The sequence below is a fragment of the Microcaecilia unicolor genome, chromosome 1 (genome assembly GCF_901765095.1).
Source record: "Microcaecilia unicolor chromosome 1, aMicUni1.1, whole genome shotgun sequence".
NCBI classification, from domain to species: Eukaryota; Metazoa; Chordata; class Amphibia; order Gymnophiona; family Siphonopidae; genus Microcaecilia; species Microcaecilia unicolor.
In genome coordinates this window covers 69,034,692-69,048,153 of record NC_044031.1, presented here as the reverse complement: position 1 = coordinate 69,048,153, position 13,462 = coordinate 69,034,692, and the positions used below count along the sequence as shown (strand labels likewise).

The 13,462-nt window shown below is 41.8% G+C and overlaps 1 protein-coding gene across 1 annotated transcript in view; it reads right to left on the bottom strand.

The window, feature by feature from the left end:
- Positions 1-13,462, bottom strand: part of ACVR2B (activin A receptor type 2B) — a 348,757-nt gene that overhangs the window by 149,828 nt on the left and 185,467 nt on the right. The window contains exon 2 of the mRNA XM_030198157.1: positions 526-733. Within this exon, the coding sequence (XP_030054017.1) occupies positions 526-733 (208 nt within the window). The remainder of the gene's footprint in view (positions 1-525; positions 734-13,462) is intronic.

Sequence of the window (13,462 nt, the reverse complement as noted above, 5' to 3'; positions counted from 1 at the left end):
CGACCCTGGAACTGGCACGGAGCGAGGGAGGGAGACGGGCCTCTGGAACTGGGAGGGAGACCCTGAAACTCGGGGAACTGGGTGGGAGGGAGACAGAGAGGGAGGGATACCCTGAAACTGGGAGGGAGGGAGGGAGACCCTGAAACTCGGGGAACTGGGTGGAAGGGAGACAGAGAGGGAGGGAGACCCTGAAACTGGGAGGGAGGAAGGGAGACAGGCCCTGAAACTGGGATGAAGGGAGACCCTGAAACTGGGAGGGAGGGAGAGAGGGAGGGGGAGAGACCCTGAAACTCGGAGGGAGGGGGGGATGACCCTGGAACTGGGAAGGAGGGGGGACCCTGGCACACACTATCATTCTCACACACACACACACTCGCACAATCACTCTCTCTCTCACACAGTCACTCTCACACACACTCAAACATACACACTCCGAGGAAAACCTTGCTAGCGCCCGTTTCATTACATATAGAAACGGGCCTTTTTTTTTTTTTTTACTAGTAGTATAATAATTTTTGCCCTTACCTGTCATAGCAGTTGAAGTCATCCAACCAGCAACCTTTCTTCACCAGCTCAATGAAGCCAGAGTTATTCCTCCAAGACGCGTAGCAATGAAGACGCTTGTCTTTTTCTCCTTCACAACGCTCAACACCACTTTGGTTTGTCTTCTCTAGCTCCCAGTTGGCATTGTAGTAAATGCATTCTCTAGTCTCTGCCTCTCCATGGCCAGTACCTGGATAAAGATGCAAAGTTCTATTTTTAAAGATGAATACGCAGTTCACTTGTTTCTCATGCAGCAAAACAAAACACATACAAGAAATATTGAATACGCCTGCCCAGCCATTAGATACGACCCTAATATCTTTTTCAGAAAAGGCAAACTACTTGATTTACACAACATACATAAAAGAAGAGACAGTGCTGTACACAGAGAAGGTAAATATAAACCTTCAACATTTAGCGTCAGAATTAAAAACAACAGACAAAGAACGGATTTCAAAATGGAGTCAAATCATTTAGGGGTACTTTTACTAAGGTGCACCAAAAAATGGCCTGTGCTGTTGTAGATGCGTGTACTGGACGTGCACAGGTCCACTTTTCAGCGTGCCTGCAGAAAAGGCCTTTCTTCGGGGGGGGGGGGGGGGGGGGGGGGCGAAAATGGATGTGTGGCAAAATGAAAATTGGCACGCGTCCATTTTGGGCCCGAGACCTTAGTGGTAAGGTCTCAAATGTTAACCAGACGGTAATCGTCAGTGTGCGTACAATGCTGATAACTGCCCGGTTAGTGCCACACGCCAGGAAATAAAATATTTTCCGGACCGTGTACTGGACGCGCGTAAAAAATGAAATTACCACACGGGCCACGTGGTAGCCGGGCAGTAGTTTCAAATTGGCGCACATTGGGCACGCGTAGGCACCTATGTGGCTTAGTGAAAGGGCCCCTTTAGAAGGTAAAGCTTTTTGCCACAAAGAAGAAAAATGCTCGGCTACTATTAATAAATGCTAGTAGTACAACACATAAGGATTGGAGAAAGGAATAAGCAGCAATCTTATCTATGAGGTATGCCACCTTTAGCAATGTTGTTAAAAAAAACCCTTCCAACTAAAACAAAAAACAACACCCCACCTCCCGCCACAATTCAGGGGTATAAATCACTATGAGTTTACTTGTTTTTTGTTTTTAAATTGTGATAAAACATTGGTTCTCAACCCAGTCCTTAGGACACAGCCAGCCTGGTTTTCAGGATACCCACAATCAATAAGTATAAGATAGATTTGCATATAATTTAAGCAGAGCAAATTTATCTCATTTATATTTACTGTGGGTATCCTGTAAACCTGACTGGTAGGATGTGTTCTGAGGACTGGGTTGAGAACCTCTGTGGTAAACTGATGTATAACTATTTATGTGTAACTGATGTTATTAATGTATAAAAACCAAAGAAGTGAATGAGAACCAATTAGTTCAGACCCTAAGTGGCATACTCTTCATGACACCAGAGAATGTGATGTTTCTCATAGAGGATTGTTGGGGGTCAATGTTATGTTGAAATAATATATTTTTTACTACTCTTATAGATTTTTTGTTGGTTATGACAGTACCCATACCAATCTGGGGGGGGGGGGCGACTTATTTCATAGCAGCTTCAGCATTCACTATTTGGGCAATTTTAAATTTAACACTTATAATGTGCACCACTCTAGTCATTCAAGGTAGCTTACTAATACTAATTCAAGGACTTATATTCTGCAATTACAAAGTAATTTCCAAGTGGATTACATAAATCCAACTAGTCATTATTATGATGGCACATATATCAATCATGCATCAATACAAAATAAGCAGATATTATACATTCAGGAACTTGTTTTCAATCTTCTGTGAAACATCATATAATCAGTTTGGATCTTCAAGTCAAGGGGCAAGATATCATCACAACTTGATAAGGGAAGGGAAATTTAAACATTTTTCTTAAATTTTATATCTTTGAAAGTAGGAAGAAATAAAACCAGTCGTTCTCTAGGACATAACAATCTAATAGAAGAAGAAGATAGTAAATTGTACAAAATTCTATTACAAGCCAATGTAGCTTCTGTATGAGTGGTGTCATTCAATCAAAATTTCTTACATTACATAACAATTTAAACTCTATATTCTGTAAAGTTTCTAACCTAGTGCATAATTTATGAGAACAGTCTACATAAAAGATGCTACAAATGTAAAACAATTATGTAATTGTCTTAAATTTTGTAAGCTCCCAAATGTTTTGTGAACTAAAAAATTAACTTGAGCATCGATAGCCAATGGTTTATCCAATTACCCAATACCTTGAGAGGCTTCAAATGGAATACTGATACTACTCAAATGGTCTTAAGTTGTGCAGAAATACTAACCATACAAGTTTAGTCTTTTCTTCATTCAGCTTTAAGAAATGAAAAAAGGCCCAACTCTCTATAAATTCAAAGCAATTTTGCACAGTTGCAGTTTCAAATGAAACTAAAGTACTGTTAATAATGAAGTATCATTTGCATAACTATATAAACTAACTCTAAAGTTGGACAGACCTTCACAAATGATCCCGTAAGAATGTTGAAGAGAATCGGAGATAGTAGAAAGCCTTGAATTCTACATGCAACTCTCTAAGTCTCCAGATAGAACTCTATTTTAACTCTAAGTCTTATTAGTCAAAAATCCTTTAAAACACTGAAGTACTCTACTGAAAATTACTAATTCATTCAATTTCAGTAGTAAAAGTACATGGTCTACTGAGTCAACGGTCCATGATACTCATCCGATGTCCCTTGTACATCAAAGTTTCTATTCAGAAACCAAAGTCCTTAAAAGGGTTTCTGTGCTATAACCGAGAAGGGTGGAGGATACCATGTAAGTTGCCTATATATTAGCTGTTTAGTGAAAACTAGAATACTAGCGGACTAGTGTATAATTACATCCAACACTGCAATCAATGCTTTGATTTTTAGGCAGAGGGATTAAAAAGGATATCTCCTAGAGAGATGGGGAACAAGCTTGATGAAAGCATTCCTTCTAACCAAGTTGTAACCAAATTATAAAAGATAAGTAGGACATGAGTCTAAGATACAATGAGAAGATGCAAATTTTCTAAGGCCTGAACTACAGAGGGATAGATTGAAGAAAAATTCTCCCATATCTGATCAGCTAGTATAAATAGACTCTTCAAATCTGAAGATATGAAAGGAGTGAACTGTCCCAATTGATCATAAATTGAACTCTGGACATTATCTATTTTGCTTACAACAAATTAAAAGAGCATTCTTATTCCTTTATATGCACCTTTAAATCATTTAATCCAAGAAAAGGGAGGGTAACAATGAAAAAAGCAAAAAACAAACAACTGGTACCCAATCCAACCACTCCCAGCTTCCCAATCACCTCTAAAAACTTATGACAAATCCCACCTGCCGCCCATACCACTCTGTATCCCCAATACATTTCATGCTATTAATAAAAGCCTTATGAAAATAAAAAGGTTTGAAACCCTTCCTAAACCTTAAATAATCCAAACAAGGAAATTTGCTTCAAGAATATTAGCAGCTGCTGCAAAGAATCAGGGTTACCCTCTGAGAAAAGCCCATTTTAGGTTTCAGAACAATGCAAATGTGTGCAGAATTTGTGGGTATTTTTCTCTGCAAAGTTTACAGGGGTTCTCACAGGTAAAAGTGCACATGTACTTTTCCTTTGAAAGCTGCTTAGAGAAAATATATCCACAAATAATCTGCACCAGATACTTTCAAACTGAAAAACACATGCTGTTGCCTCCCTGACCTAACCCCGCCTCTGGGCCTGCCTCCATTTCCAAATAAATAAAAACACATTTGTTGATCCTGGTGCATAGTTTTACACCGGAAATAGGAGATCGATTCTGAGAAAGACCATTTACTCAGGTATATGACTTCCGAAAAATACTCTCTAAGGGCTTCATTAAGAAAACTGAATGACTAATTGGATACACCTGGGTTTGCCAAAGAAAATTTAATTTTCAAAGGTAATGTTTGTTTGCCATGCAATGTGTTATATCAGTATGAGACAAAATTGGTCTTTTCAAATGTCTTACTTGCTCCTTGAATCAAGCCTACATGTGTCAGCACATATCAAAATGGCATTTATTTTTAAATGAGGCATCAGTACAGAATTCAAAATAATAAAGTTTAACTGCTCATGCAGAAGCAAAAGGCTGTGCAAAAAACCCTTCCCCCTCACCCAGGAATTTGTTTTGCTCTATGCCACAGGAGCCTTGTTGCAACTTCAGAAGTATACTGTAGTTTGGAATTTTGAGGCCTGTCACAACAACATGAAGAGAAATGAGATGTAAGACTGCACAACATCAAGAGCAGGGTAAAAATAGAAATTCCTTAACATTAGCAGTGATCCATAAATAACACTTTCTCCCCTGCTCTAGCCAGGGCACAAACCTTTAAACACTACACTATCCAAAGCATCATTTGAAAGCCTGTTAAAAATTACCATATACTTTCTAGCTGTGTTGGAGAAGGGGCTGGGGTTGATCTTGGTTAGCTCTTTTTATCTAAGGCGTTCAATATTCTATTGCAGGGTTATTCACTTTAAGGTAGGAACCCAGTGGGAGGATGATCAGCAGGGCACTTAGTATTGACAAACCAGTACACGATATGGAGGAGCTTAAGGCCTGTGGTGTGCTGGTAAATGTTTAACAACAGGCTCTCTCCCCGGTCCCCCTCTGCGCCCCCCCCCCCCCAAATTGCAGAGCTGGCTATAGCCGAGGAGAGAGCCTTGGGGGGGGGGGGGGGCAATGCATTACTCCAGGAAAAAAAAAAATTAAATGATCCCAGGTTCCAATCTAATTCATGTTTAATGTGCGATAAAATGCCATAAATAAGTAAATAAATATGAACTTTGAATGTTGAGCACCTGATTCTCAAAGTGAACATATTCCAAGCACTATAATGAAAATAAAATGATTTTTTTTTTCTACCTTTGTTGTCTGGTGACTGTTTTTCTGATCATGCTGGCCCAGTATCCGATTCTGCTGCTATCTGTCCTCTTAACTCCGTTTCCAGGGCTTCCTTTCCATTTATTTCTTTCCTTTCCTCCTTTCTTCTTCATTTCTGGTCCTCAGCTTCTGCCTATTTTCTTCATCCATGTGCAGTTTTTCTCCTCTCTTTCTTTTCCCTCATCTCATCTCCTTCCTCACTCTTCCCTCCCCTCCATCCATGTCCAGCATTTCTTCTCTCTCCCCTCCTCTCCATCCACCCATGTCCCCATGTCTAGTGACCCTTCTCTCCCCCTGCCCTGCATGCACCCAGCGACCCTCCTCTCCCCTGCCCTCCATGCACCCATACCCAGTGACCCTCCTTCTCCCCTGCCCTGCATGCACCCATGCCCAGTGACCCTCCTTTCCCCTGCCCTCCATCCACCCATGTCCAGAGGTGACCCTCCTCTTCCCTGCCAAGCATGCACCCATACCCAGTGACCCCCCTTTCCCCTGCCCTCCATCCACCCATGTCCAGCAGTGACCCTCCTCTCCCCTGCCCTGCATGCACCCAGCCATACTCAGTGACCCTCCTTTCCCCTCCATCCACAAATGCCCAGCGACTCCCTTCTCTCCCCTGCCACTCCCTCCTGAGTTGGTGGCGAATTCTCCTCCCCTGCTCCCTCCCTCCCGATCCGCTCCCTCCCTCCCGACCCGGTCTCTCACGTCACCGACCCGACCTGACTCTTCAAATTCTTCGGGACAGGCAGTCTTGCCTGCCCGCTGGCAGAACTGACTGTCCCCCACTGGCGCTGCCGGGTCGCGCCTCAAAATGGCTGCCGAGACTTCAGCAGAAGTCTCGCGAGGCCGCCTCTGGAAGTCTCGGCGGCCATTTTTAAAGTGCGAACCGGCAGTGCCAGCGGGGGAGAGTCAGTTCTGGCAGCGGGCAGGCAAGACTGCCTGCCCCGAAGAATTCGAAGAGTCAGGTCGGGTCGGTGACATGAGGGTTCGGGAGGGAGGGACCGGATTGGATTGGGAGGGAGGAGAAGAGCCGGCTCTTGCAAGCCGGCTCCAGTACACCACTGCTTATGGCTTACCCTTGGAAGCTGAAACGCATCAGTACCATGGCTCTAAGGTTCAACTATCTATTGACCAAGTTCACTAGGAGACCGTTGTTCTGTGCAACTGCTCCTTTATTAAATCATCATATTGCACTGGGTGGAGAAGTGATGAGGTGGCATAAAAATTCTCCACTGTTTGAAACAAAGACATAATATTGCTTCTGTTCTACACGTGTGTACCAGAAAATTAGCAGGAAAAATGGTAAAGGGTCACAGATTTGATATACTACCTTTCTGCGATACAATAAATGCAGGTATTTTCTCTGTTCCTAGTTGGCTCAAAATTAAAGTTTTTGTTGCTAAGGCAAGGAGCAACAATGGGAATCAAACCCAATTCCTCAGGTTTTTGGTTCATTGCACTAACCATTAGGCTACTTATTCACTCCCTTAACACACTCAAACTTGTCAATGCAACAGCAATCCCTCGTGCCAAACTTCTCTAATACAAACACATAACAAGGCAGAACAGTGGGTAGCAAACTGCAGGCCTTGACTGCTGCAAGCACACTGGGTCTCAGAAGCAGCAGAAGGAACAATTAGTTCTTACTTGATAATTTTCTTTCCTTTAGTCTCAAAGAATTAGTCCATACTTGTGGGTTGTGCCCATCTACCAGCAGGTAAAGATAGAGAGCAAATTAGAACTTTCCGCATAAGGCTGCTGTGCACTAGGTTCTATTCAGTGTTCAGATAGCCAAGCAGTAAGAAGTTAATAGAAAGAAGCAGAACTCCTGCCTCTAACAAATGTTTATAAACTTTGAAGAAAAAACAACACCAACCTTGTGCCTAAGAAACAAGAAAAATCAACAAATAAACCAACAAAACAGAAGGAGAAATGAAGGATGGGATCTGGACTAATCCTTTGGGACTAAAGGAAAGAAAATGATCAGAAGAACTAATTTTTCCTTCCTTAGAGTCTCCAAAGGATTAGTCCATACTTGTGGGATGTATAAAAGCAGTCCTCAAGTTGGGAGGAAACATGATAACCCTTCCGCAAGAACAGAAGCTCCAAAGAAAGTTTCTGCCCTAACTGTCACATCTAGAAGATAATGCTTAGAAAATGTATGAAATGTGGATTATATGGCGGCCCTACAAATTTCAGCTACAGAAACAGTATGAGTTTACGCAAAGGACGCAGATAGTGTCCTGACAGAATGAGCTTTGAGATGAAAGAGAGTTCTTTTCCCTGCTAAGAAACAGGCTGAAGAGGGTTAAGTGACTTGCCCAAGGTCACAAGAAGCTGCAGTGGAAATCGCCAGGACCAAAGCCTGCTGCAATAACCATTAGGCTACTCCTCCACTCAGTGGAGAAGTAGCATCCTCTACTATGTCTACGTCTCTATCAACCACAAAAAAGTATTCACAGGATTAAGGTTAATGGAATGATTTGGAGTTTGCAGTTAATTAAAAATTTTCTTGATCCAAAATGATATTTGCTACTCTTGTCATACTGTTAAGCAGAGCATTAACATAATTAAAATAAAACTGCACATCAGCAAAATTAGTTCTGATGGAGAGCCACATTCAAAGAGTAGATTCCATTTAGCTTTGTTAAGCGTATTTTTGATATCCACTTATAAATAAATAAATAAATAAATAATCCCTCTCATTAAAAAATAGATAAGGACACAAAGCACTAGATTCAAACATCATGTCACTCTCTCAGAGGCTCAGTCTGCAGGACAAAGTAAACAGGTCAGCCAAATTGGCATATTCAAGCTTATTCACCCCTCTAACATACCAAACAAAGTACCCCTCTCCCCAATATCAACTTTATGACGTAAATGCAGTCCACTTATCTTAAATGAGCAAGGTTTAGCTGACAATCATCTACATAGGTTTGTCTCAGGGTAATGTCTCCAAATGTGTTAACTTTGTGCACACCATGACAAGAATGAACCTCAACTGTATTTCAGGGTGTGTTAGATATGATTTCAGTCCCTCAGATTTACTGCTAATGCTTACCTCAACATTTCCTTTATGCCAAATAAGCCTCCTTCTGGAGTTCATAGGCTGCAATATGTACAGATAGCATACAAGATATGTTTAGAAATTCTTTTTAATCAGGCCGGAAGAATCCAATGCAAGAGAAATCATTTCTGTCTTTCCACCATATTTTCTTGGTCTCTAATTGTAGCTTTTAGTATTGATTATCTCTTTCTCCACATATCTTGTACAGAATATTCAATCGGAATTGATATTTCTATCAATAATGCTGTTTGTGTCTTTTCTCCTTTACCACAATGTTTGGACTTGCTGCATGAAGGTTTTATTGGTGGGAAAAGGAATGTACCAAGTGAACACAACTTCATTGGCCAAAGGGCATAATTCCAGTTCTGGAACAGCTATATTACATTGTTTAGTTTCCAGTAGATGAGAAGAGCTACCTGGAGCAGCTCAAACTAGGTGAGAGGGGAAGTAGACAGATACTTAGGAAGGCATGGCTCAGAGTAAGATATTTTCTAGAGATATTAGCAAAATGTCAAAGTTAGAGTATCTCCACAGAGGGGTCATATTAAAACTGCAAAAGCCCAAGTGCATTTCAATAAAGGATAGAGATAAATGATTTCAAATTACCTCCATAAAGCGCAACACAAGTAGATAACTTATTTGGCTTGGATCCCCAAAAGACATTGAGGGTAAAGAAAATTTTACTATCAATAAGACCCAACTTTAATTTGAGTTTTCCTCTCGGCTCTTAGGAGTCAAAGTTGATAGCCAAACAGATAAAACAGATATTTGTCCCTGCAACTGCTGTTGTCTCAACACAAAGAAAAATCCTACCCAATAAGAATGAATATTTCCAAACAACATCTCACTGCAACTGGAAGCCAATTTCATGAACAACTTAAAACTGTCTTGTTTCAGAAATATGTGATCTGATTTTCTTTTTAGATTTTACTTTTAATATGTAAATTCCAGATGTCTGTTCTGATGCTGTTTCTTTTTTTATATGATCCGCATAGAACTATGAAATTTAACGTGAAACAGAAGCCCATAGTGTAATGTAATATAATGGAATGGAATACAATAAAAAAAAGAATACTTAAAAAAAAATGCCTGCAAGCAATTGCTAAAAGCCTTTAAATTAATGACTGTGATAGTGTTTGTGGATTGGAGGGAGGGAAGGAGGGACAGAAGGGGGTGGGTAGGAACTATTAAGGATTGCCTTTTACATTATTGTTCTTATAGAATTTAATTTGCCCATTTGTAGGTTTACCTCACAGATTGATGCTGTGGTGTGTTATTATAATTTGGATTTACTATAAAACTAATTTTAAAAATGTAATGTTTTAAGACTGATAAAAGAAGATGTAGACCTGGTGGAAAGAGACCCGCCAACTGGACCCTGTGTTATCACAGTAAAAACTATACTGAAATAATAGGGTGGATCAAATCGGTAAATGGCACAGAGCCAAACCAAAACCCTGCAGAAAACCATACTGAGTATCTATCCATCAAGATTATACACTGCCGGTGTAAAGGGAGAGTATTGCATTGGGAGTATATTACCGTCTAATTGAAAAGAATGATGAGACAGTGAAAGCTACCAAAAATTAGGAAAACTAACAAATCTGGTAACATAATAATGAGAAATTTCAATTACCCCAATATTAAACTGGGTAAATATCTCATTATGACATGTCAGAAGGTAAGGTTTCTAGATGTCATAAATGACTACTCCACAAAGTAGTTGGTCTTGTAACCTACAAGATGGAAAACTACTTGTAGGATCTGATGTGAGGAGTGACAGTGGTCATAATAAACTGGGCAACACAATAATAATGGATGATTTCAATTACCCCGATACTGACTGGGTAAATGTAACATCAGGGCATGCTAGGGAGGTAAAATTCTTAGACGAAATCAAGGACTGCTTTATGGAGCAGCTGGTACAGAAGACAACAAGAGAAGGAAGAATTCTAGATCTAGTCCTTAGTGGAGCACATGATCTGGTGCAGGAAGGAGGTAATGGTGTTGGCTAGATAACAGGGATCATAATATGATCAGATTTGATATCAGCATTGGAGTAAGCACACACAGGAAATCCAATACGTTAGCATTTAACTTTCAAAAAGAAGACTATGATAAAATGAGAAGAACTGTGGGGGGAAAAAAAAAAAAAACTTATAGGAGCAGCTACGAAGGTCAAAAATTTACATCAGGCGTCGATGCGGTTCAAAAATACCATCCCAGAAGCCCAGGCCAAATATATTCCATATATTAAAAAAGGAGGAAGGAAGACCAAACGACAGCCAGCATGGTTAAAAAGTGACATGAAGGAAGCTATTAGAGCTAAAAGAAAACCCTTCAGAAAATGGAAGAAGGAACTGACTGAAAATAATAAGAAAAAGCATAAGGAATGTTGTCACGATTGTGACTGTATTCCATGCCTACACTCACCTCGCCTCCGGGTGACCAGGCCTATGGCTGCTGTGGACTGTCTTCGTCCTGTTTCCCATACATGTTCCAAAGTTCATTCCAGTCCTGATGTTCCAGCGCTCCAGACTTGCCCTGGTGTTTCTGCTGCCAAGCCTCACCTGTGACCTCATCTGTAATTGCCTTTATTAAGCACCTGGTAACTTTCAGACTTGCCTTTGCAACAGAGGTCTTCAGATGAGTTTTCGTCTGTGAGTGCTTGTTGCAATTCCAGCCCTGCTAGTTCTTGTCTAGTTGTCTTCAGTTTCAGTTCCCTTCCTCCTTGTGTCTGCCCTGTTTGTCTTTCGCTTCAGTTCCCTTCCTGCTTGTGCCTGCCCTGGTTGTCTTTAGTTTCAGTTCCCGTCCTGTTTGTGGCTGCCCTGTTTGTTTTCAGCTTTCATTCCTGCCTAGCCTGTTCTGGTATCCTGAATCCTGTTCCAGTATCCTGAATCTTGTTCCATTATCCTGAATCCTGTTCCAGCCAAGCCAAGTCCGTTCCAGCATCCGGTTCCAGCCAAGCCAAGTCTGTTCCAGCATCCAGTTCCAGCTAAGCCAAGTCTGTTCCAGCATCCGGTTCCAGCCAAGCCAAGTCCGTTCCAGCCAAGTCAAGCCAAGTCTGTTCCAGCATCTGGTTCCAGCCAAGCCCATTCCATTCCAGCATCCGGTTCCAGCCAAGCCAAGTTCGTTCCAGCATCCAGTTCCAGCCAAGCCAAGTCTGTTCCAGCATCCGGTTCCAGCCAAGTCAAGTCCATTCCAGAATTCTGTCCAGTCAAGCCTGTAATGAGAGTCCTGAATCTTGTACCAGTCTCTCTGTGTTTAGTCTCGCTTCCTGTTGGGTGGTTCACCTGCTGCTGCCGGTCCCCGGCAGTGGCCCAAGGGCTTACTACTCTGGATCATTCCTCACAGTTGTGACAAATGTCAAGTCAAATGGAAAGTACCGATAAGGAAGGCAAAGATGGAATTTGAAATAAGATTGTGCTAGAGGTAAAAACACATAGTAAAAAATATTTTTAGGTATATTAAAAACAAGAAGCCGGCAAAAGAATCGGTTGGACCATTAGAAGACCAAGGGGTAAAAGGGGCAATCAGGGAAGCAAATCCATAGCATACCAGATTAAATGAATTCTTTGCTTTGGTCTTCACCGAGGAAGATTTGGGAGAGATACCAGTGCCAGAAATGGTATTCAAAGCTGATAAGTCAGAGAAACTGAATGAAATCTCTATAAACCTGGAGGATGTAATGGCGCCAGTGGCATAGCTATGTGGGGCCTGAGGGGGCCTGGGCCCCTGTGGATTTGGCCCTGGCCCCCTGCCGACGATCCCCTTGAACCCCCCTCCCGCCACCAGCTCTCCCCCGCCGTTGTCGCCCGCCCTACCGCTGCATCAGATACCTTTTTTGCTGGCGGGGGTCCCCGAACCCCGAAGAGAGTCTTCTTCAGCGCTGGAGTAGCGCCTTCGTTCAACGAAGTTCCTGCGATCAGCTGTTTCGATGCCTCACGTCCTGCACCGTGCATGTAGCCCCGTGCAGGACGTAAGGCGTCAAAACAGCTACCCAATGGAGAAGGGTAGATAGTGGGGTTCCCCAGGGGTCTGTGCTGGGACCGCTGCTTTTTAACATATTTGTAAATGATCTAGAGATGGGAGTAACTAGTGAGGTAATTAAATTTGCTGATGACAGAAAGTTATTCAAAGTTGTTAAATCGCAAGAGGACTGTGAACAATTGCAGGAGGACCTTATGAGAATGGGAGGCTGGGCATCCAAATGGCAGATGACGTTTAATGTGAGCAAGTGCAAAGTGATGCATGTGGGAAAGAGGAACCCGAATTATAGCTTCGTAATGCAAGGTTCCACAGTACGAGTCACCGACCGGGAAAGGGATCTAGGTGTCATCGTTGATACATTGAAACCCTCTGCTTAGTGTGCAGTGGCGACTAAGAAAGCAAATAGAATGTTAGGTACCATTAGGAAAGGAATGGAAAACAAAAATGAGGACGTTATAATTTCTTTGTATCGCTCCATGGTGCAACTGCACCTCGAATATTGTGTGCAATTCTGGTCACCGCATTGTAAAAAAAATAAAGTGGAATTAGAAAAGATACAGAGAAGGGAGACAAAAATGATAAAGGGGTGGGATGACTTCCCTATGATGAAAGGTTAAAACGGCTAAGGCTCTTTAGCTTGGAGAAAAGACAGCTGAGGGGAGATATGATAAAGGTCTATAAAATAATGAGTGGAGTGGAATGGGTAGATATGAATAGCTTGTTGAAAGGTTTGGATCGCTTCCTAAAGGAAAAGTCCACAGACCATTATTAAAATGGATTTGTGGAAAATCCACTGCTTATTTCTAGGATAAGCAGCATAAAATGTATTGTAATTTTTTGGGATCTTGCCAGGTACTAGTGACCTGGATTGACCACTGTTGGAAACAGGATGCTG